Source organism: Ptychodera flava, chromosome 9 (genome assembly GCF_041260155.1).
Source record: "Ptychodera flava strain L36383 chromosome 9, AS_Pfla_20210202, whole genome shotgun sequence".
NCBI classification, from domain to species: domain Eukaryota; kingdom Metazoa; phylum Hemichordata; class Enteropneusta; family Ptychoderidae; genus Ptychodera; species Ptychodera flava.
Window position 1 is genome coordinate 14,616,824 of NC_091936.1, and position 26,439 is coordinate 14,643,262.

Sequence of the window (26,439 nt, forward strand, 5' to 3'; positions counted from 1 at the left end):
CCAATGTATTTTTTGAAAATGGACGTAACGAGCCATGTATGTATTAACTTTACAGTCCAGCAATTAAAATGATATGGTCATGTCTTGACGTATAAACCGGACTGTATTATCAAGGTGGTATTTGGTTTGGTAGTCAATGCTCAAAATGGACACAACAAAGGGAACAAACATTTCTCATACGAAGAGAACTGACGCGTGGTCTTTAAAATTTGTTAGCAACTTTGGGTGTCAAGAAGTACTGACTTACTCAAACCTGACACCAATGCTTCGTATAAGAAATAGTATAACTTAATGTTAATACCTTTTTCCGAAAATGTTGCTGTTTATTCTCTGGATGGAACAAATGTCAGAAAGCAATGTCCGAAGCCATTTTGAAACAAAAAGCATTTCTGAAGTTAAGCATATGCCGTAGCTGTGTCGACGTATGCAGCAATCAAATTACATTAGGCCAAGAAAAATAAAAAGTTTGTTTCTCATCCTAGACATATTCCAAAATGATGCAGTGACGCGGGTTATTTTTTCTTCTCGTTTTTTTATTCTTCAACCAACAAGAACGTGCAAAAAACCACGCAAACGACATAGGAATGCACGCCGATATAAATACACAGCAGTGTTGCTTTAGTGTACAGCAACAGTTCTGCGGTTTGACTTTTAGTACAGCAATGCACATGCAGCTTAATATGACAGTGACATATGTGTACAGTTCTGAATGGAATGTTAGTGTCCGTTATTTAGTTTACAGTTCTGTTTTATACAGCACTGTGTTATGCACTATCGTCGCGTATTTTTGTGATTTTTTTTTCATTATTTCCTGATGAGCAGAAAAAAGGTTGACGTTGTGGGTCTGATTGACGCGCGTGAGGATGAGAAACGAACTTTTTATTTTTCTTGGCCTTAGCTCGACATCTACAAGACTTAGTACGACGCATATTTAAATGATCGCTATTAAAATTTTTTTGTAAGTCTATGTAATTTTTGTAAACCATGTAAAGGATAACATTTATTTGAAAGTTTGTGTCCACTTCTTCCCTAAAACCAATATTCTAAACTTTGTCTCTATTTCGAGAACATCGACATACACAACGAAAGTCTCAGTGTTCGGTTCTCAAGTTAAGAAAGGGTAGAAAAGTCGCGGCACTTAATTTGAAAAAATTGAGCATTTCAGTGCAGTGTTTATGTCAAAATACAGTCTAGTAATGTAAGATTGGACCGGTTCATTCGCTGGTTTATTTATATGATCACCATGCATTTTACAAATATCTTAATTCGAGGAGTATATTAAATATTCTATCTTTGTGAACATCGCTTCTTCGCCAAAATACCGTAAACCGTCGTTCTTTGACTTGAAAAACTAGTTAGAGAAACCTACTCATTTATAGTTATCACTTTTATCTTACTATGCTATATCGCTAGCGGTGCAACTTTCTGTTTTACTAAAAGTCATTAGACCTGTAGAATATAATTGTGCCTTCCTGCGATGAGTGAATGTGCGGATGACCTAATTGGCGATTTCAAATATAAACACGATTGGAACTAATTTGGGATAATTGGATTTTCATATTTTGACAATTTTCAAAAGTGTTAGGTGCCATACAGCTGAATGTTGCAATGTCGCTAATTACTCATAAAAACAAGCGTAATGTAAAGAGAAAAGCAGATGAGATTACATTTGTAGATTAAATCGACATTACTTCACCATCCAATTATCCCAAATTAGTTCCAATCGTGTTCAAATATACGCGATACCTATAGTTACTCCTGCGCGCTCTCTTGTCAGTGTAAAGACGGGCGGTTTACCACAAGTGGTCGCATACATGCGTAGAACCAATTATTACAATACTTTCAAATCATAAAAACATTATGGGAAATCGAATCCGTATTGCACACGAAATCAATAACGGCAATTCTAAGTAAACACACATCGAATGCAATTCCTAGTATTGAGGCTGTAAAAGCGAAAGTAGTAAAAATGCAGAAAACAAACAACAGGACCGCAATGAACGTGTTCGACATCCGGTTTTCGTAAAGCATATAGTAATGTTGAAGTAAAACAAATTGTCAAGCAATATTGAACCGTGAGTTTAAAAGGAACTCGCACTGCGGAGATGAATATGGGAAAGGATCTATAAAACGGAGTTGAGGAGACCAATAAACATAAACATATCATTTTACCTTGTCAATGTACGTTCATGGCATTACGTTTCTGGCTATACGAAAGGGCAGCGGTAAACTATTTTCTGAGCAAGACGAGACATTGCCATGACAAGAAACCGTAAAAACACGATACAGACGGATGAATGGCAATGTATTCAGTATGCTTGATCGTTCTATACGTATGTGTTTGAACAGACGTTAAGCGTCGATCCACGTTCGACCGATATAAAATTGGCGTAAGGGGGTTTCTATACAATACATCTCATCTCAGTCAACTGTGTCTATTGTCTGTGTAAGGGACCGTCTCAGATTATCACATAAGTTCAAGAAACGAAATTCCTTCGTTTAGGCTACGTTCACAAAAACGGTTAGGGGGCTGGAGGAATTCAGGGGAGAATTCGAAAATTTTGGGGGGTAGAAGAGGGGGGACTTGAAAATTTTGCTCTGCCTGAGTAGGGGGGACTGGAAACTGTTTGGTTCCCTTTTACGTGGTACATTTTCCAATTCCAAGTTTTTGTAGGTAATTCAATGAAAAATGAATACCATTTTTATGTCATCCAATTGTTGTTTGTAATTCTTTATCAAAATGTAGAACCATTTTGTCACATTTCATAACTTTTATCTTGAAAAAATCTAAACATGTAGATTGGTCGTAAAAAATCAAACTGGAGCCTAGTAACAGGGCAGAAGCTGCAACTGTTGATGATTTTTGCAATATTTCTGTGCAATATATCAACAACAGTTTCTTGCTGTTTCCCTACAGCATGCTCAAACACACAATATTCAGTTTGTAGACAAAGCCTGTATATATAAATATGTATTTGGTGATAATTTATTTAGAGTCCAGACTGACAGTCATTTGTCAATGATACAAATGCATGTACACTTACACAGGCTGTGTTAGCAGCTGAATACTGGACAGTTCAACATGCTGTAGGGAGTAAAACACAGTTGTGTAAACTGAACAAAAATATTGTCGAAATTATCAAAGTTAATACTGGAGCTACTCCCTACGGGTAGTGTCACTATCAGGTACCGCCCTGCTACTGCAGTGTCACTGTCACTGCATACCTGAGCAGTTATAGAGATAGCTCTGACTCTGATGTACATGGTAGTTGAAGAAGAGTTTGGGCCAATGACGCTCATGACAGTAAAACATACTTGTACACAAGATCAGGCCAGAAAGCATCACATTGAAGACCAGGAGACTTAAGTGTATAAGTTATCGAGGATTTTTGAATTCTGGCATATGAGAATAATCAAATATTAAAGACAAAAGGATAGGGTCACCATAACTTGATTTTCTAAATTTTCACATTCTCATCATAAAAAAATACAAAAGTAAACTTTGAACAGTAAAGACTATATGTGACTAAATTGAATTATTTATTTTTTAACCAAATTTGCCATTATTACACCCAAATTTCAGAGATTAAAACACTTATTTGATGGAATATTTTAACCTTCCAGTATTATTAATTTTGAGTAGCATCTATTGATATATATCTTGTACTTTTGAAACAAATTTTAGTAGGTCACTGTGCTCAGTTTTTTTACGATATGACAATTGGCCAGAATTCACAATTTGCCTACTCTCTCATGGTCGTCATTTTGTGTGCTCTTCGGCAGGAGCAATTGACCTGGCCAGAGTTGGATTAACTCAAGTTCACTTAGACTGATAAATTCAAGACGTTCACTGATGCGTTTAAAATGAATCAATTTAAGAACATGCCTAGAAATATGACTGCTAATATCAAGCAGTGCTGAACATCTGCGAGGGGAATGGCGCGATACGTTTTTATTTTTTCTGCATGCACATCCTTTACTGATATACGGGCTTGTGATAGTTTGGGGACTTGAAAAATTTTATCATATAGAGGGGGAATTGAAATTTTTTTAGGGTATTGAGGGGGGATCTCAAAATAAATAAGATTTCAAGCGATTCCGGCCAGCCCCCTAATCGTTACTTGTGAACGCAGCCTTACGTCAAAAACCCCTCCCCCTCCCCTAAACGAAAGTTAAAAGGTGCGAAATGTTGATGTCTGCCTGAGAGCTAATGTAGCATTTTGATATCACTTCTGAAGAATATGTATCCCTTGACCAAGTTACATGGTCAAGCAAATAATCGGTCAGATTTGAGTACTAACCATAGCTTGACATGTATGAGTTGGAAAAAATTACAGCAAGATTTGTTGGTAAGAGAGTGCAGGTTTTGTATATTTTTACACATAATGAAAAGAGAACTTGTAATCACAAAATAAAAGTGCGAAAGTGAAGTTCACTATGAATGGAGGTCAAACCCCCTCCCCTCGTAAAACGAATTAATTTCGTTTTTTGAACTTCTGCGACAATCTGAGATGGTCCCTAAGGCATCACACAGAGTGCTAATATGCGTACCTTCTTGACGACGCACGTTACCATTTATTTTCATTCAGTGACAAATATGCACGAAATGTATACTACACAGCACACAACATATTCTTTAAGCCATGAGTGTCATCGTATTCTTTCGGAAGAGGTCGAGCTTGGCAGCTTGTCATTTTTGGTGGCACAACCAAAAAACCTTGGCGAAACGATAACGGCATCCATGAATGATGATTGCGATGATGAATTGAATAAACCACTGGCAGTTGAGTTCCCTACTATCAAAACAACACAGTACCTATTAAAACACCTCTTTTACCAGAGAAAGATGGGGACTCTTAATCGTACTTCGCCCGGGGTACCATTTCAGGGTTTTGATCTGCCTCATAATTGTGACTGAAAATAAAAAAAAACTATTCTCGACCGCGGAGTGACGTCAACAGGTGGAACGCATGCGAGCGAGGCCTAGTGAATGAGAGATCAGACGATACAGAAGAGCGAATGATACAGAAATTGTGTTGATAAGCAGAACTAAAAGTTATGTCATTTATGTATATTGAAACTTTGAATATTGCTTTGGTGGTTGAAAAATCCGAACTTCAATTATATGCTTTCACGGCGTTGTGACGCAAAAATGATGTAAGAACCCGCAACTACGGCCCGCGCCCGCGGTCCAGAATAAATACTGCGTCGTGTTTCTTGCGCGCTGCGATATTGCAATCGGGTTCTGCCAGTGATGACGTTGGTGGCGCACGCTTTATGTGGAAGATTCACTGTGCGTCGATGCTTGCAGTCCGAATACTTGTTCGCGCGGTTTCGCAGGAGGTACTTTGTAGATACGATTACAACTTTTATCGGAAACGTGTGGAAAGCAGTGGAAATTGAAGCTTGTCGGTCCCGCATCTTGAAATCTTGTAAACTCACAGAGCGATCAGCAGGGATCGAGCGAGCTAAGTACATCATCTACATGACCCTTGGCAGTCGCATGACCCGCCAGCTGGCACAATAGACGTGTCATGTGACACATACAGTAAAGTTCAGAGTGTGACAGCACCTGATCGGAGTTGTGCTGCGTACGTGCGTTTTCTCTAGTTTCACTCTGATATTGCGGGTTTTCTTCCCCAAAACCTACACAGTACACAGTCATGGAAAAAGAGGAGACGTCACAGGTTTCTAAGAAGCTGAAGACTGGGGAAGGGGCCGTCTCGGTGTGGCCGAAGTACAGCGAACGAATCGACGAAAACAAGGAAAAACAATTCTTCGACGACAAAGGTTATGTGAAGGTTGGTGTGCTCGTGTTTTTTTTCAATCGTTTCGAGTGCAAACAGACATATACTTGTAGTTGTCTCTAACTGTGACCCCGGGCTAAGGACCTCATTCCCTGGTTCTGTGAGGTGACGGAACATGCAGTGATCAACTGTGAAGTTTGTCGTAAATATTATGAAGGTGTTGCGCACCAACTAACACAGGTCAGAATCAGATGCCTAATACATGTAATAGTGTACAGATTTTAAACACTGTTGGCTTTCGTGTATATATAAAAATACCCTTGTTATATACATAATATATATGGAACTACAAAAGGGGTACGAAATTTTACATAGATTTACACATGATTTTGTTCATCATATTGATAAGTTGTGCTAGCTATACCTCTATGGTCATGTGATATACTGTATATTTATGAAAGACTGAACAGTGAATCAGTGAAAAACGAGAGGACCTACTCGCCTGCTGGGTGTACCTATATCAACACAATTCAAGATATCAGAGAGAAGGTTATTTATCGAGCAATTCAAATAGACGGTTTGATTCCTAAAATTCTGAATTTTTCTTATATTTTTGAAATTATAACATGTTCCTAGAGGCAAAGTGAAATAAACCAGAATGCAAAATTGTGTCACATGAGAATCACATGATCTGTTATGATGGGGTGGGGGATTTAAAATACATGTATAGCACCTGGCCACAGAAACTGTAGTCTAAAACCTTGACTCCATCATTTGGCCTTCGTATAGTATGGATGTAGGCTAGAAGACAGAGGCGAGGTTCTATACTACAGAAACTGATGCATGTCATGGATTTGAATCATCCGGCCTCTGACAACTCTAAAGAAATAACCTTTATAACTTTATAGGGAGGTGATTCTTTACCTTAAGAATGCGATAATTTGTTATGGTATAAGGTGTGATATTAATAGAAAAAATGTTTGTTCCTTTCCATTTATATACAGCCATTTCATTAAAAATTTGGGATATCTTTTGTTTTTCATGTTATTGGTGGAAATGCGATTTAACTTTTTGAATTTGTTCTATATTTTGTATTGGTGTAACAGCAATATTTTTGTGATTTTGATGCAAAGTGCAAAACCGCCACAGTAGTTTATTTATCTTCTGTTTCTAGTTGGTTGACTTCCTGTCAGAGGATGAAGTGTCCGCCATTGATCGTGAGCTGGCACGATACAGGCGGGATGTCATACCCACAATACCATCCAATCTGTACTTCTATGAAGAGAAAGGAAACGAAAACACAATCATAAGACTGGAAAAGATGCTGGAACATGATGCGTTCTTCAAGGTAAGCTACCAATGCCGTATGATGTCAAACTGTGCGTGGTTGCATGAACTTAGACCTGCTGTTGTGTTAGCCTTTTATATCTGCTGAATTGTTTTGCAAAATAGATATTAAATATTTTTTTTGTTGTTTCGTGAAAACTTATCCTTCAAAATATCATGTCATATGACATGTTTATATTTGGATGTCTGTGAATACGAAGATCGTATAAGTGTACCAATACCGCAAGTCCTACCTTCTCCCATATGCATTGTTTCAGACCATACGTTTACAGGGATAAAATTAAACACTGAAAATAAAATTGCAATTTTCAATGACGTCTAAGAAGGACATTGTCATGTTTTGTTTTAATGTTCTCTCTACTTCCACTCAGGATCTTGCAGAATCACCAGCGTTCAACGGCCTTGCTGACGTACTCCTTGGAATGGAGTGTGAAGCTAACAATGTGCAGTTCTTTTCCAAGCCACCAGGAGCCAAGGCAACGCCTCCGCATCAAGATGGCAAATACTTCATGCATGAGAGAGGTACTCACAGCATATTTTTACATCTGCTTTTATACTGTTTTTACAGCAATATCAGAGTAACACTTTCACACCCATTTCCCTGTGCATAGGTCCAACCTCCCCATTTTAAGCAGTGGTGTTATACCAACATTTACGAATGAAAGGGTTTTACTGCTGCGTGTAGTTGTTAGCTAGCTCACAGGTTAAATCACACAGCAATTGGTATAAACCAAAGTGTAATCTGTATCCTGTAAAGCAGTCAGATGTGCCACAGACACAATTATCTGCTTTTATGCAAGAAAATATTGATATACTGCATGCATAGGTATCGGTATAAATCTGAAATATACAGTATGTGCCTGTGCGTGTAGAACTGAACTAGAAATTCCTTATTTGACTCTTGGAAGTTATGTAAAATGCAATATACACTTTTAGAAAGTCAGGAGGTTTTGACATGTATCTTTATCTTTTTAGTCCCCACGGACACTGTCCGGGGGGACTTATAGGTTGGTCATGTCCGTGCGTGCGTCCGTGCGTGCGTGCCTCCGTCCGTCTGTCCGTTCACGCAGATATCTCTGAGATGCCTGGAGTGATTTCATCCAAACTTGGTACAAGGATTACTTCATATGTCATACAGATGCACGTCAATTTGTTTTGTGATACGATCCAATATGGCCGCCAGGCGGCCATTTTATTACGATTTTTTCATGTACAGAGCCATAACTCAGGCATGTTCCAACCGATTTATTCAAAGTTAGTACAAGGATATCGACCAATGTCATAGATATGCACGTCAATTTGTTTTGTGATACGATCCAATATGGCCGCCAGCCGGCCATTTTATTACGATTTTTTCATGTACAGAGGCATAACTCAGGCATGTTCCAACCGGTTTTATTCAAAGTTGGTACAAGGACATCGACCAATGTCATAGATATGCACGTCAATTTGTTTTGTGATACGATCCAATATGGCCGCCAGGCGGCCATTTTATTACGATTTTTTCATGTACAGAGCCATAACTCAGGCATATCTCAATCGATTTTATTCAAAGTTGGTACAAGGACATTGACCTATGTCATACATATGCACATCAATCTGTTTTGTGATACGATCCAATATGGCCGCCAGGCGGCCATTTTATTACGATTTTTTCATGTACAAAGCCATAACTCAGGCATATCTCAACCGATTTTATTCAAAGTTGGAACAAGGACATTGACCTATGTCATAGGTATGCACATCAATTTGTTTTGTGATGCAATCCAATATGGCCACTGTGCGACCATTTTGTTACAATTTTTTCATGTCCTGAACCATAACTCAGACATGTATCAAGCGAATTCATTCAAAAGTATTTTTATCACAGACCTAATGAAGAGGACTCTATCCTCTCTGAGGCCCTGTAATCAAAATACCCATTAACAAGTGGGGACTGTGTCATCAACGATGACTTGTTTTGTAAGGGGTGGGGGAGATACTGAATTGATCCTTGAATTTCTTGACAAGGCAACAAGTTGGCAAGTAAGGTTTTCCTATTAGGCATTGAATGCCTCGTCATTGCAAATTATTGATTATTGATTTGAGACATACACTAAATTTTACAATGTTATCAAACAAGCATGAATTCTGGCAAAAATTAACAACCTAGAATAAATCAACTTGAAAGTATTGGCAGCTAATTTTATGGCAGTTTTAATTTTCAACTAAATTTTTCAGTAAAATTTTGCCAAAGTTTCTGATTTACAGTTATAATAAATGGAAGTTGTATGTATTGAGAACAAAGCAACATGCAAAGCAGTCATACCACTGTCATAAACAAAAGCCTCTGATGAGTGACAAAGAGGTATGCTGTTTCTAGCACTATGTTCAGCATTATTTGTTCATATGTTGTGAAGGTTTTCATGGCCAACTCAATGGTAACATTCAAATTTCTGCAAAGTTCAAAGGTCATGCATTGGACTTTCACAACCTACTTTACTCTGTCAGTGTTGTAGGCAATAAAATTCTGTTTCGTCAGTTAAATAAAGATCATGAACAGTCAACAAAACACTTTTCTCATCTTAAAAACTCATCTTGTTAAACATGAGAACACAATGAAAAAGTTCAGAAATGGAAAACTGTTGCTTAACAGGTACAGCTAAAGGTATGAGCGTATAAAGTAAATACATGTAACCAAGATCTTGTCCATTTCAAAATGTTATTACAGTCCATATAACAGTTGAGTCCATTGTTGTTGTATTCCACAAGTCCTCCATTATCATGATCATATTACAAAGAGGCTAGCATTAATGTTTCATATCAAATAATTCACTTATTTCATTAGATATGTTTCCAGGGTCTATGCTTTCACTTTGTGTTCCACTGCCAGTACTGAGATGTAACCCTTGGTTAGGGCGCCCTCTAGCAAGAAGTAGGTCATTGGTGAATCCCTTTGTTTCCACTGTATGCCCTAAAATAGGATTTACTCTCAAAGATAAAATTTTACTCTGGAAGAGTGGTGTAGTCATTATGGCATCACACAGTAAGCTTGATTTCTAGCTAAGGACATATGGAAAAGATGGCTCAATGTTCTGGCCAATGGTTATTGAAAGAAGTGAATGAGTGAATATCAAATTTTGTGACATCATCTCTGTATTGTGTGTACTCAAATTTTGTGACATCGTCTCTGTATGTGTGAACTCAAATTTTGTGACATCATCTACATGTATGTGTGAACTCAAATTTTGTGACATTATCTCTGTATGTGGTAACTCCATTGCTTATGCTATGTTGAGGTAAGGGACTTGCAGAGTAAACCATGGAAGTCAAAATTAACAAGACAGTTTATCTGTCATGATAACTGTACTATACCTACATATATACATACAATGTAGGTAATAAAACTTTTTGCATATAGGGAAGAATACATGAACTGTATATCATATGTTTCGAGAAGACATTTACACTTTATGTTTGGAATAAGGTTGAAAAATTTTTGTCACTTATATTCCAAAGAAGAGAATGCATCAGCTTTGAACTTTTTTCCAGTGGAATTAATAAAAAAATTTACCACAGTAAAATATGGAAATTTGACTAACTGCTGTCTTGGTAACATCAATGGAGCTTGGGTGATATTTTGGTAATGTTAGTTTCACATAAATATTATTCTGAATTGTTTTAGGATGTTATAGGGCACTACAGTTAGTTTGCTTCATACATGCTTTCGAACCTAGCCACAAAATGTCTTTGTTTAAGGGAGAATGCTCCAGACTCAGATTTTTACAATTCCTTTTTTGATCTACGGCATGTTGGAGCTCATTCTGAAGCCCCTGAAGTAATAAACATTATCAACATGTTAGTTTTTCGAAAATCAAAAATGCTATATTTCCCAGGGATGACAGCCATTTTTAATATCAAATATCAATAAATGTTAGGTAATTTGTTTCTCCAATGCCAAAATTTGCATGGTGACCCCTGAATTTTTTTCTTGATTTGGTAAGATAATGGTTGAAGGTTTCATTGAGAAAAATTAACAAAAGTTGTACACTTTTGAGGTTCATTGTTATAGTACTGGTAGATGTGTGTGGAAACAGCTGAGATGAGCAAATCGTGCATTTATGGGTTTAGTGCTTTTAATTGTAAACTTGTAAACTTTTCTAATCAAATCCTTCAGGCTATTGTCAAATGAATTTGATACGTATTGCTGTATTTCTGTGGCAGGTCTTACCTTCTGGCTAGCCCTGGATGATGCTGATGAAGAGAATGGTTGCATGTTTTACGTCCCAAAGTCACAAAAACAGGGCCTGATTGAACACGAGAAGACTGATATGCTGGGCTTCAGCCAGGAGTTGACTGAGTTCACCCAGGAAATGAAAGACACTGAAGTCAAGGCTGATGCTAAGAAAGGTAAAGTCAAGTTTTAAGGTGATAGATTTGCATTTTAAGGTAAAATGCACCTCAGGGACAGATACTTTGACTCTCAAAATTTTATAATTCTTTTCTGATCTACCACTTGTGAGGTTCAAAGCTCTTGGTGTAGGAAAACTTATCTCTGTCTTAGTTTTTTGAAAATCAAAAATTTTATTTTTTTTCATAGAATTAACACAGGGATGGTGGCCATTTTGAATTTCAAATATTGATAAATCTTGGGTTATTTGTTTCTCTAGTACCAAAATTGATGCGGTAACCCCAATTTCATTCTTGATTTTAAAGAGAATGGTTGAAATATTTCTTCATGAAAGTTTGAGCAAAAGTTTCATTCTTTCAATTTCGAGGCGCATACTACATGTACCATAACAGCCGTCACTTGATGTACCTGTGTAGTGATGACTACTTCAAGACGGAGTGAGTAGGTCATTGCATCAACATAAGCAAAAGTGTTCTATTCAGGAATGTTGTGACATTAACAGAGTTGTAGCTCATCCTAAAATTGGACAAAATTAGTCGGAGGTAGAAATGGTAGTGGAGTAAAGTTCACTCATTTTGCAACTTAATTGAAGCTAAAAATATTGATAGAAAAGGAAAAAAATAACTAGCAGCTAGCAGCTAGGTTTTTTTTAATCAGCTTCCCTTTTCATCAGTGCTACATTCATTGCTGAATATTGGTTCATTGTACTGTAAAGTTTGTGTTGTATGTGCTCTTCCAGTAACCTTGCTGTTTCAGTGCTTGTACATGTACATTTAGCTCTGATGCAAAAACAGTCAAAGGTTACCGTACTTGAGACTACATATTGCCATCTTGATAGGCAACAGATGCATTACGTCTATTGCCTTTCGCAAGGAACAGAAACTGTATTCATGATCATTTTAATGTCCAGAGTCTTTATTGGATGTGTTGAAACTTCTGATACCGAAAAATGGCAAAATTTCAGGGTTTTGATCGTATGTAATGGCACTTGATATCGATGCTGATCCAGATCGTTGCAGGAAATCCTTTAGATCAACAGTTCAGCATTTATTTCAACAAAAATTGTGAGCTACAATTACCCGCCTCGCTACCACTGAAAATAAGATGTGACATCTCATGGATGTGTGCCCTGTGATTGTTACATGTAGCTCCCAGTTGACCTGGCTAGTCTGACAAGGGTTTAATTTTCACGTTGTGTCACAGAACCTCTTTTATGTCTGAATAATTTATCTGTACACTACTACATGACCTGTCCTTGACCTTGCTAAAGTCTAGGAAGTCACTAAAGACAATTCCATGTTACCTCATGAGGGAGCCCTTTCACCCCACCTCTTCAAAGTGTATAGATTCACCTATTGAACCTTCTGAATTCAGGTATTAAACACAACTGTAATGTTCCGAAGTATTGTGTTGAATAAGAATTTGTGAAATATTTAAATGCTCCACATCTTGGGCTTCATCACAGTTCTTAGGAATGACACTTAGAGAGCAACCATTCAAGCCTAGCCCTTGCACCAGGCATCAGTCTTTCACCAGTTTAAATTGAAAAGTTTTAACTGAGTTTACCTATTTAAACATCCACATTTAGATGTTTGTTTTTTTTCTTTAGAAGAATGTTTGATCCCTTCTGTCATGAATCATTTTCATCAACATGAATATTCATGCAAGCTGCCCTTGACTGTTGGTAGAAAAATGTCCAGCGCAGAACCTTGTGCAGGTTTTTGATAATCATGTTAAATGGTCAAACATATTGCACAGGTATTTCAGAGAACCTACTCACGGTGAAAATATCAGCACAGAATGTTTGGAAGATACAGATTTTACAATGATGTGCATGTCGTTCATTTAGAATGATATTTTGAAAATTCCTTTCATGAGCATAAGACACTGAAGACACTTAATTTCAGCTTTTGTTCACAGATCATGAAATTTCATAATGAAAATATGGCTTCAGGTCAAAAATGATATTCAGCTGTTATTACTGAATGTGTCATATTCACCGGGGCGTCTATTGGTCTGTCTTTTTGATTTATGTCTCATTAATTAAGACCAACTACCTTGAAAGAATTACTCAGCATCACTTAATTTGAGTAAAAATACCCTTTTTTTGCTGTCAATTAGTGGGCAAAGCTGATGTTGTAGTCTGAACGCTGTCAGGGTCTTCAGCTCATGAAGAGCTTTGTGAAGGGTTCATAAATTTGAAGGGGACTATTATCTCGTGTGTGCTTTCCTTTATGAATTTTCATACTGTTCTCAAAATGTTTCACACGCACGTACAGGTACATAATTGGGTTTTACATCAAACAGCTCAAAGTGGAGAAAATTAGTAGGAAATAAATTGCAAACTAATCAGATAAAGCTGCCATATTTATGATGATAAAATTGAGTCATGCAAGGCAGACCTACAGTCTCCGCACCAGAAAGCTTATTTCCTAAAGGAAGATAAATTACAGCTTGTACAAAATGGTGGCCAAGCAGTACTCAGACTAATTTTAGTACACGCATTTTCTCTTTCCCATAAAAAACCCCAGAAATATTGTCATAAACAATAAGCATTGTTGACATTTTGTTGATAAACTCAAGCCAGGTCTGCCATATTACTGCAACATAATCTTTTAATGTACAGGCAATAGATACACCAAAAGAGTAATGTAAGATAGACAGTGTTTACAAAACAAATATGTAATATGAACGTACATGTATCGTTTGGAGACCCAGAAAACATTCTGGCATGTGCATGTATCATTACCCTGATTGAAATTTGAGTCAATCTTTGCAAGGGTTCTCCTCCTTTATGACATTTGAGGCATGTTTCAAAAAACAAATCAAAATTTCCCCTTGGTGAAAAGCTTTGTCCAGTTAGAGTATGTTGCACAGATGTTGATGAAGAAAATTTTAGTGTGTGGAAGGCAAGAACTTTGTCCTGCACTGTCATTTGACTGGTTTCTCCTCTGTTTCTTCATTTCAGGAACTCTTCTTGGACATCATCCATACATGGTACACAGAGCTGGCAATAACAGGTTAGAAAAAAAATAAACGTTTGAGTGCCATAGTTATTAGAACATCCAGAATAGTATTGTGATTTTCCACAAAGTATTATGGACCTAAATTCTATTGTGAAGGTTTCTAAATGATGTGCGATGGAAATATTCATTGACGCGCTGAGATGTCAAGTCACTCAGTGCAGTAATATCACAGGGGGCTCTTTCTCCTTGTTTACTTGTGTCTGTGTTTGTTTGTTTGTTTGTTTGTTTGTGTTTGTGTTTGTTTATTTGTTATGTTTAATAAAATAACAGCGAAAAGCTGTTTTGTTAATATTTGTCAATAAAGAGCAGTTTATTTATTTATTTATTTGTTTGTTTGTTTGTTTATATTAATTACCGATGGTTAGGGTTAGGGTCAGGGTTAGGTTAGGGTTAGGGTTAGGGTTAGGTTAGGGTTAGGGTTAGGTTAGGGTTAGGGTTAGGGTTAGGCTTATTCACTCCCTCTATATACTCAGACAAGGGGAGCAAGTGGGATTCCAACATCTGTATTTTCAAGTCAAGAAAAACACACCAAATAAATGCCGGACAATTGAAATATTGGGTTTGTGGCAGCATCATGTCCTGTACTTATCACACCTATCCTTTAATTCGATGGAAAGGGCAAAAATCGGCGATATTTAGCATCTTTCTCCTTTGATTCGTACAGTTTGTACGGCAAAACGTAAGTGTCACACTTTGGCGGGTTAGTACGTCAGTGAAATTCAAATCGGACCAATCAGATAGCTTGTTAGCCTGCCTTGGCCCGAACTGGAGACGTTACCGTTGTGGGGCTCGAACCAGGATGATTTTATTTCGGCGCATTTTGCCATGTTCATTTCCCTTTACGAATCGTCGACAACTTTGTATGCCGCAACATTCACGTTGGTCTTATGAGAAGAAGGTTCCACTAGAGTACTTCAACTATACATCTGTGCGAAACGCACTCATTTCCAATCAGTTCGTGAGATATACAAGCCTAAATGGAAAAAAAAAACATGAGCGTAAACCCGGAAGTAAACAAATGCAGAGAGACCGTCGCCACGCCACGGTTGAATTTCCGCGGCTGGAAAAGTTGTTCTTGGTATTGGTTCAATTCTAATAGTTTTCTAGCTATCGAAAGGAAACTACGGGCAGTAACCTTCCAACTACGAACAATACCGTACTCGTCCGAGTATACTATAAGCCCCGGTTCGGCAACACTGAACGGTGGTAAAAACTGTGGAGGGGCTCGAGCATCCCATTTTTTTCTGCCACGGTCGCTTAACTTATGCTAATTTTATGCACGATTTTTTCAACTCCTCTGGATGTGTCTATCGCTTTCCAAATCAACTTTATCCAAAGGTATTGATTACACAATCTCTGAATACAGAAGTGACATTTTGGTAAAATTTCAGCGTCGAAAAAAACCCCAAACTTGAAACAAAGACGTCATGTACATGTAGTATGCTGCTGATCTGAGTGTATGTGAACTGGCATGGCATGCGTATTGCCTACACGGAAAGGCAACTCAATATTCCTGTATCAAACCGTATACATCTTGTGAAACAACACATAGCAGTGATTGTAATAGTCACCAGGAAAAAAAGCTTCACAAATGAAAGGATAATTGCTTCAAACAAAAGCAACTGCATGTTCAGAACATGAAAACAGAAATCGCGGCCGTCAATGAAAATAAACCATGGCAGACGTGTGTGAGACTATTCTATTTAGGCGATGGGGTGAGCAGGGTCAAAGAATCAAGAAAGTACTGGAAAAACGTGTCATTTTCCTTACGTTGCTGTCAAGGGAACTCGAGTTTCCCATTGTTTTTACATCTTTTAATGGTTACTTTATTATTTTAAAGTATGATCCGTTGTCATGAACAGTGAATCAACGACCTTTTTTGCTGCATTCTCGATATCTGCGAACACGTATTAGTCACAGGCACGACTGCATCTTGCTGTGGTATAGTCGCTTGAAAACTGGCGTTCTCGTATACTGCTGTGAGTCTAACAAGCTGCCTGATTGGTCAGATTTGAATTTCTCTGACGTACTAACCCGCCAAAGTGTGACACTTACGTTTTGCCGTACAAACTGTACGAATCAAAGGAGAAAGATGCTAAATATCGCCGATTTTTGCCCTTTCCATCGAATTAAAGGATATGTGTGGTAAGTACAGGACATGATGCTGCCACAAACCCAATATTTCAATTGTCCGGCATTTATTTGGTGTGTTTTTCTTGACTTGAAAATACAGATGTTGGAATCCCACTTGCTCCCCTTGTCTGAGTATATAGAGGGAGTGAATAAGCCTAACCCTAACCCTAACCCTAACCCTAACTTAAGCCTAACCCTAACCCTAACCCTAACTTAAGCCTAACCCTAACCCTAACCATCGGAAATACGTATCAACAAACAAACAAACAAACAAACAAATAAATAAATAAACAAACAAATAAACAAATAAACTGCTCTTTATTGACAAATATTAACAAAACAGCTATCGCTGTTATTTTACTAAAAATAACAAATAAACAAACACAAACATACACACAAACAAACAGACACAAATAAACAACAAGCCCGTGTACCCTGTGGTAATATTAGCATGTAACTGAGACTGCCCTCTGCTAGAATTACGAGTGTGCGCTGTGAGTTCTGCGCAACATCCAGGTTTGGCACTTGTGTATAACCTTGATACCCAACGGGCATTGGGATGGTTGATTGTTTTGGTGTATACGTCAATGAGAAAGCAAGCAAGTGATAAATCTGGAAATTACATGGCAATTGGAAGAGTTTTAATATTTTGAAACATTCTATTGATAAAATGCATTGCTTGGCTGTTTATACGGGGATTTGTGATTTTTGATATTCTGTTTGTAATAGTGGCCTTATACCCAGTTGTGAACCTGGCTTGAAATGTTGATAAATGTCAGAAAACACTAAAACATTAAAGAGTCAAAGCAAAACAAGATCTGTCTTCCATTGTCTTGAGTTTGACGCCGGAGGAAATTCTGGTGTAGACAGATATCAGTTTTGATGTGATTTGATATCATGCCAAATGTCTAGTAACAACAGCTGCAGCCAACTGAAGATCTGTATTCTCAAAATACATCTGACTGCGTCATGGTGTGTCATTGAGTAAATTGAGGAAATCTTTGAGGAAGTAATGAATCAGTGGCCGAAAAAATAGTTGGTTTTTTGTGCATCCTGAGAAATGCTAAAATTAAAAGCGGTCATTTCACCAACAAATTTATGAATTTAGAAAAAAGGCTCCTAAAAGATATTGTACGAATAATCTTTTTTTACCAAGTTGAAGTATACCGGTAAGTTGTTTTTTTGGCCATGATATCTCTTGAAATATGAGAAATTGAAATTTGAAATAGTTGTTGATAGCCTCATTGTAGTTATAATATTTTAGAAATTAACACCTGTATTTAGATTATTGTATACGATTAGTGGAACTTATGGATTAACCCCCTAGGAGAGAAGATTTAAATACCAATTGATGGAAATGCTCTCTGGAATAGTGTCTTGAAAATGCATGTGTTTGTTTTTGAACCTGAGCAGATGCTAGCATAGAATGATTTGAATTGTACCCGGCATAAGTGAGAGTGAGATTGCGTATGTGCTATTAAAATGAAAAAATGTACTTAAACTTTCCCCGGGGGAAACTTTCAAGCATTCTCTTTCAGAAGAATAAAAAGTATTGGTCATTGTGCAATCTGGTACCAGAGAAATAATTTACCGAACCTTGACTGAAACTTAAATTTCAAAATGGCTGCCATTCCTGTTGATGGCTCTGTGGGCAAAACTTAAATGTTCTAATTTCACAAAAAAAAAGCTAGTGCAAATTTCATGTAATCCAGAGCTTCAAAATGTGACCAACAAAGCTGAAGACCTGAAAAGTATTGCAAAAATTGGAGGGCCCTTATATCGGTCCCTGAGGCACATTCTACCGTAATTGAAAATGCAGTCATGAAACACTAACAAGTCTGACTCAATGTTTTAACACATTTGAATTAAAAACCATCAATGTGTAAAAGCTTGGCACCATCGTTTTACCCGTCTGTTGCTATGAGCGTCGGTAAATTTTTATAGCACCCAGACATCAAACGAATACACCGAGCTTCTGTCGGTTTTCATTCTGAGTGTAAATTACTGTGTGAGAAGTCGGGGCCATTCCTGTAAATCATCTCCCTGACAGATTACACCCACTCACCACCTTTGGCAGTCATCTGCAATTGGCAGTCCACCGTTCATTGGAGATCCAGGGCTTTAGTTGCTATGCAACAGAGACTATCCTGAGTTGTTGTGAAATAGATGATAACTTATGACTTTCAGGTTTTTTTCTCTCTTTGAATTCTTCATGAAGAGTAATCATCCATTTAAGTCTCCAAAGCAACATGTACTGCTTGCTTCTGATTTTAAAGAAGTAGAATTGTCACCATGGCAACATTGAAAATGTTTCAGTGCCTCAGGCTCCATTGCGCTAGCATGAAAAAATGAGAATGTTTCAGTGCCTCGGGGCTAGTGTGAAAAAATAAGAACTGGGAGTAATACCAGATTTTATAGAAATGAAAATTCTTTCATCATTGCTTACACACTGTACCTCTGTGAATTCCAAAGCCTATATGAATTCTCTCACTGGACTTTCTGTAAAGCTGCATTGGCAGTAAACTTTTGATGCACATTGTGTAATTTTCCATTATTTCATGTCTTTAAAATGTAGTTTCTTGTTCTGCTCCCAAAAAGCTTGCCAGAACATTCAGTGTTCAAATTTTAGACACAGCCTGTATGTGTGCAATGAGCAATGTTATTGTCAACAACTAAATTTATCAGACAAGGCCTGACTAGAATTCATTTGTTTACACGTAACATCATGTGATCTACATAATGCATTATATATACATGTAGAAGGGGTCTATACTTTTGATTTAACATACCCCCAGGAGAACAATAAGAAAATGTGCCTGTTTTACATGACAAATATAAGGAAAGTATAATGTAATCAGACATAACAGCTATTGCCCCTTTCAGGAATATCAAGTTTCCAATCTCTGATAAAATGGATCTCTTGATGTTTCTGTTCAATGACAGATCTGACGTACGATGGCGACCAGCCATTGGGCTCACCTACTGGGCCAAGAGCTGCAAAGACGACAAGGAGCTGCACAAAAGGAGGGAGGAGTATCACAAGAACTTGTACAAGGAGCTGGAAGACGCTGGCAAAATATAATCCAGCCTGGAGGGAACGCGAATAGGTGTCAGATAAGTGAGATGGATGAGGCTGGAAAACAGTAAAGACGAGAAGAGGACAGAAACATCATAAACCTAATTTTAAATGGTGTACAGAATCCTTAAAATGATCTTTAAAAAAATATTTTACAAATTTCAAATGATTTACATCAAATAATACTTTTAGCCGGAATAGGAAGATATATTTTAATGCACTTTTATCTGCTAGAGAGTATTCAGAAGTCCGTTGCAATTTGTTTAACATTGAGTGTCTGGTATGTTTTTTCATACACATACACATGTATTCAAAAGTACTACACAGATAATCACCCATTATTTTATCAAATACCAAGATATATGTCTTCACTGCGCAATCTCATAGGCATTTACATAGTATAAGCGTACAGAGCTATTCTTACTCATTGCTTTAAAGTATTGTTTAAGTATACATGCAATATAGATTTAGCAATAGTATAAGAAGCTCAGTATATGATCAGTTTTGCTGAAAATGCAGGACAATGCATGCTTTAAACCCTCACATTTTGTTATCCGTTCCTTTGTGACTGTATTATCAGAAATTTATTCTCTTTGTTTCTCCATACAATTTGCCCCATCACAGGGCTAGCATACTCCTCTCACTTCAAGACACTTAAGTTCATAAATTCAGTGGTAATGAATGTGGGATTCAACCCGTTCACTAGTATTTCGCTGTTTTTGCGATATTTGGTCCAATCATCCTGTTGAAAACAATGATGCTTGACCAAACACTTGTGATAAAAAAAGGCTTAAAGATATGAAGATCTGATTTTAATGTTCCGGTCTTGCTATGTGAATTCTGTTCAATTCTTGTCATTCAGATGAAACCAACCAGGAATAAAAAAACTATCAAATGTATAGGCTCATAGATAATGCAGTTACCTTTAATGTGAATCGATCTGTGATTCAGGGAATGATATTCCCAAATGATGCTGTGCAATAGTGAAGCTATTGCATACCTCTTATCTGGTTTCAGGATCCATCTAATTGATAATTTAGAAGCTATCATTCACGATAACGTACCAATTCTGAAGTTATTTAGCTTCTCATATGACTTAAAAATAAGCCACTTTCATGACTTCGTCATGCCTGTTTGGTATTTTGTTAGCGTGAATCAGCTGCTCAGATTTAAAATGTAACAGCCAACCGTGTTCCTTAAATTCTGTGAGGAACTGCCCCGTCACTCAATTTCATGTGAAAAGTTCATTTTTCTGGCATAACAATAAAGTGCTGAATTTGAATGCCATACTCTTTTTAAAATACCAGGATGTCAGGTCATGTAGGGGTCATGAACGTGACCTATTTGCAAGATGTCTCCTGGCAACGGTCAGCTCAGTGTCAATATATCAATGTGACATGTTGCTTAGGAAATGGAGCAAACCATGATTTCCGTACCAGATGTTTTCTACAGAAGTACAATACTTTCAAATAATTTGTGATTGCAAGGAATCAGAATGTTATCTTGCACTGTCTTTTTGATATCGTAGATGGACTGGTTATCTTTGACAGTTTATGTTGTTTGTATATCTTATCACTAACGTATTCTAAAATTTTCTTCAATTCAGGCATTTCATTTCATTTCTTTATTACTTCTTTCTTTTTTCTTAAGTCACCACTCCGAAGCCTGTGTTAATATTATAGTCCTGTAGGATTGTTATTACGTTAGTTATCTTGTTTTTTGCATTAAATGCCTAGTTTTGTGTCATTCAAAAGAAAACTCAGTTTAAGGTAGTATGTGCCTCAAAAGTGTTAGACTTACACTTTTACCAAGACTTTCGTCAGTGAAACTTTCAGCCATTCTAGTACCAAATGAAAAATAAGAATATAAGAAATGTAAATATAAAAAATAAGAAATAAGAATTATTAAGAGTCACCATGCAAACTTTGGTACTGGAGAAAAAAATCATCTGATACGGTATTCAATAATGTTTGATATTCAGAATGGCTGCCATCCCTGTGTCAACTGGAAAAGAAAATTTTTGATTTTCGAAAAACTGAGACGGAGGAAAGTTTTCTTGCTTCAAGAACTGTAAAATGAACCCCCACAAGCAGTAGACCAGGAAAGTGTTAAAAAATTGGAGAGTCCAAATATCTGTCCTTGAGGCGCATTCTACCTTAAACAACTCACTATGCACGTCCTTGCCCTTGCTATGTGTATTTGCTCTGTCTATGAGGCAGACTATGTAGTCTTTTTTGTCAGTGTGTGTGTGTATGCATTGCTCTTTGAATATTGAAAACTTATTATTTTCCTCATTATACAAACATTTAACGTTTACTGTGAGAGAGTGAAATTGATAATGTTTGTTGGAAAATAAAAATTGTGCACACACCATAGTTTCAGCTCTTCCCTTGAAATGGCAGTTTTCCTATCCATGATGTGTCTCGGTGCATTTTAAGAAGTTCATATACCCTGGTACTGGGTATCTGGTGTGCATATCTAGTTCACGCTCTAGGTTGTGTACATTTCTGTTTGCTGTTGTAAATAATTGCCAAGGAGGGCTGTCATGTGTTTGTTGATACCAAAGAGTGACAGTTAATGGTATGAATTAGGCCAACAGTAAGTTCTTGGTTTCACAGCCACTCAAAATTCCCAAATTGTAGGGGTTTAAATGGTTAAAAACAAAAAAACAATTTAATACAAAATCAATTTGCTTTTATTACGCAGTACTTGTTCTCCAACTAAATGCATCTAGCATATCTACATCACTACATTGCACAGTGGTTGTAACGTGACTGCTGAATGATGTAAAGGCCATGGCTTTGTTTTGTCACAGAATATCTCGTACAATGGAACAATTCTGCAAGAAATATAGAGTTCCCCAGCCCCAGGATGCAAAACAAAGAATTTATTTACTTCGTCCTTCTCTGAAGTGGTAAAGCACTATAGGTTTTTCGCACTGTAAAGTGGATGCATCGTGATTGTTTAACCCGTTCACCCCCAATTCCCTGTGAACAGGTCCAAGATCACCATTGATAACGATGGGTTTGGATAAAACCATAGTGGTGAAAGGGTTAAGCTGATTCACCCCATTTAAAACAGGTCCAAGATCACCATTGATAACAATGGGTTTGGATAAAACCATGGTGGTGAAAGGGTTAAGCTGATCCACCCCATTTAAAACCATGGTGGTGAAAGGGTTAAGCCGATTCGCCCCATTTCCCAGGGTATAGGTTCACCAATTCCCCAAAACAGAAGGGCTTCTCCAAAGTCTGGCGGTAAAAGCGTTGTACTCTGCCACTGTCCTTCAAGTTTTGCATCAACCATGGTTAATGACTACCTCAAACCTTGCAACATTTAATCATAGCTGATATATGTCCTGTTGGACTGCATTCAAGTATGTATGATGCATACAGTTCGCCTTTGAACTGTGAACTTTGACCTGTATATTTTAATATAAATTATGAAGCTGAAGCATATCACTTACCATGCATACCAGAAGTATATTACATACATATCCTGCTTTGATAGTCAAATGATACAAGATACCAATTGTGCTCTCTTTTAATTTGGTAGTAAATCGGATTGATATTCAATTTGGCCTTAGAAAGTTTGCAAACAATTTTTGCTGCAAACTTTATCCCCACGTTTAGCCATCTCGATCTCTCAAGGGAGTGGAGACACCCGCGGTGCTGTAATCTTTACCAGGAAGAGGTTACATATGAAAGGAAATAGCTTAGGAGTGTGCAACATGATTTGTGTATAATTACTGATTGTTCTGGAATAGCGGTTGTAATTAGCATAGAGTCATTGTCCAACTTGACAATACTCGATAGGTCTCCAGCGCATCTCGAAGTCAGGAAATGACATGCCTTGATTCACAAGACTTAGACTAAAGTAGTAAACTTATAATCACTGCATGATGCATCGCTTTCATTCCTTAGTTTCAACACGCACACATTTTCTATTCCAGACTTCCAGACTTCTATTTCTGGGGTGGGTGTTTACAGAGTTTTGCCTTGAAACAACCATCGTTTACAATTTGTTGATCTCTTAATCTGACAAAGTGACCGTTTGTTTGTAATGATAAAAAAGTTGAACTTTTGACTAAAACCTTATATCAAGGCCTTTCGTGAAGATGTTCTGTCACTTCGGACTCAAACGTTTTTACTATTGTAGACTATAGTTGATAGAAACTATTGGGATCATATGGATAGCTGTCGGAGTCTTGCGTCAGTCTGTCTGTCTATCTCTGCCGGTCGTATGTATGTATGTATGTATGTGTATGTACGTATGTATTTATATATGTATGTATATATGTAATTAACACAGTGCGATAAAATAGAATATTATCATATTTAATTTTAATAGTTATGAAATACTCTCGGAACTAATGAATCTCCGTTCTTCCTGTACATACACATATTTCGTACTGGCTGATATTGACCTGACCGATTTCCTCGCTAGATTGTTTGCATACGTACTTGTAATATTAAATTAATAATACTTATTCCCTTACTTTAACACTTACTAGCTAGCTTACAAACTTTGGCCCGTTTTATGACTATAATTTTAATATTTTCATAAATAATTAATATAAGAAATGTTTTGTTTTTTGCTACACTATTAATGGCCGTTGCCTGGACATTTTATGTTGCGGACAGCTGTTCTAGAATCATCAATAACTGCATGGGTAGCTAGATCGGAGGGGGTTACACTAGTTCTTCTCGAAAATACATGTATTTACATATATACTCCTGGTTTCATGGAACGGCAGGAACCGCTTTCAACTGAACAGAACACCATAAGTATCACTGGCACGTGTGGATGATAGCTAGCTGAGAAATCATTCCTAAATTATTTAATATCCTTTCGCAACGCCCACCCGGTTAAAACTGACCAGGATATTCTCGGTCGCGGGTTTGTTCATATATTAAAGACATATCGTCCCTAAATAAAAAAAAGTTGCCGAATCCTGGGCTGTACTACATAGTTTGAGAGTGCAAAGACAATGTTATTATAGACTTTGCAAATTCGTTTTTCTGATCTCAACTTCTTGGTAGTTTCTTTATAGAAGCACGTACGCCAATCAAATATCATGAGATGCTGTAGTGGAACCGCATGTTGACATTGGTGCTTCCAGTTTAGGTTTATCTGCGAAATGTGTTGTGATCTGACTTTAACAAGGAACGGCACATCTACAACGTATCATCCTTCTGAACAACTGCAGTTTTGTTTTGTTTATCATTATCTCCTTTTTTTAATTTATCTTGTTCCGTTGTCGCGTTTAATCCGGCCAAGATACTATTGTGAAAGTTGAGAGTACTTTTGACTTTAATTTCGTCATTGTGTGAGACTTAGTTCAGAGCTCAAGCTCAGTCCGCATGGCTTCAAACTGGAACGGTGTAAATTTAAAGAAAGTCATCATTCGATGTTACCGTTTACCCGAGAGGTATGGATCAAAAAAATCGAGGGGACAGCCGCCTTTCCCACCCTGCTGACCTCTCCCCTACAAATTACAACAAAGGGGTATTTCAAATATAACATCTCTTTACTTATTTTGCGCCCTTTATCGTTTACTGATTTATTCGTGCATATTATGAGGTGTACGTGGTTTCGAAATAATGTTTTTGGCATGAATTCTAGGACTCTCAGCATTATGTAAAAAGACATCATTTTGAGTTATGTACAGGTCTTCCCCCCTCTACTGTCTATGGTTACTCTACTAGTTTTAAAATGTGACATTAAATGACGACGACGATGATGATGATGATGATGATGAAGAGCGTCATTTTTTTGAATAAAACATTGGCGAGAAGCTTAGCGTATACAAGTCTGTAATGTTGTGACATGTTTTCAGCGTCATGTTTTCCTTCCAAAGTTGTCACAGCTCACATATTACCTGATTGAATTTAGTTGAAAGTTTGTTCTATTTTCGATGTACATGTTCACCCATACAGTCTCCCATGAAGTCTGTTCGATTTAATAAACCATGTTCCCTGCCAGTAAACAGTGTGAATTGAGATATATCAATCCTCAATGTCATAACCTGTTTTGAAAATGGATTTCTAATATTTTTTGGAGATGAACAGGAAACGGATATTCGACGAAATTCAACCTGGTAGATGAGGGTTGTCATTAGCACAGAAAGAAGTAATTTCTTGCCTGTGTCATGAATTTTTTCTCTCGAATTTTATCAAGAAAAAAGTGCCTCTGATAATACCTCTTGACACAGGGATGGAGGCTAGTTTTAATTTCAAATCTCGTGCATTGTTTCCGTAGTACCAAACTTTGCACTGTAACACTCGATTTTTGTTCTTGAAGAAACAGAATGGTTTAAAGTTTCGTTGAGGAAAGTGTGAACAAAGGTTTAAGTCTTTCGATGTAGAAGCACGTCATATCAGATATGTTCTATGACGTTAGTTTATTCAGCCATGTTTTACCTTGGAACAAATGCTATTTACATTTTATCGACCTATTAAGTGTGACAAAGCCATCATTTGTTTATAATGATAAAAAAGTTCGAATGTTGACTAAACCTTGTTCAAGGCCTTTCATGAAGAAGTTCTATCATTTTGGCCCCTTTTTTGACGCAAACCGATTTTGTTCTCTGAAGATGCATCTACTGATGTTCATTTCGAATAGAAGTCTGGCAACCCTGGCTGTTGGTGGTAGGCATCTTGAAGTTATTTTTTGAAACTTTCTCCAGTACCTAAACTTTTCAGGGCGTCTCTAATGATC

The 26,439-nt window shown here is 37.2% G+C and overlaps 1 protein-coding gene across 1 annotated transcript; it reads left to right on the plus strand.

The window, feature by feature from the left end:
* Positions 1–5,259: 5,259 nt before the first annotated feature.
* On the plus strand, positions 5,260–22,094 carry LOC139140095 (probable alpha-ketoglutarate-dependent hypophosphite dioxygenase). Its single transcript, XM_070709113.1, has 6 exons — positions 5,260–5,801; positions 6,922–7,095; positions 7,466–7,616; positions 11,298–11,483; positions 14,453–14,504; positions 19,587–22,094. The coding sequence occupies exons 1-6, from the start codon at positions 5,664–5,666 to the stop codon at positions 19,723–19,725; spliced, it is 840 nt and encodes a 279-aa protein (XP_070565214.1). The 5' UTR covers positions 5,260–5,663; the 3' UTR covers positions 19,726–22,094.
* Positions 22,095–26,439: the final 4,345 nt, after the last annotated feature.

Coding starts and splice junctions, on each gene's coding strand:
- LOC139140095 (XM_070709113.1), top strand. CDS start 5,664: ATGGAAAAAGAGGAGACGTCACAGGTTTCTAAGAAGCTGAAGACTGGG. Junction 7,096..7,465: donor AACATGATGCGTTCTTCAAG/GTAAGCTACCAA, acceptor ACTTCCACTCAG/GATCTTGCAGAATCACCAGC. Junction 7,617..11,297: donor ATACTTCATGCATGAGAGAG/GTACTCACAGCA, acceptor TTTCTGTGGCAG/GTCTTACCTTCTGGCTAGCC.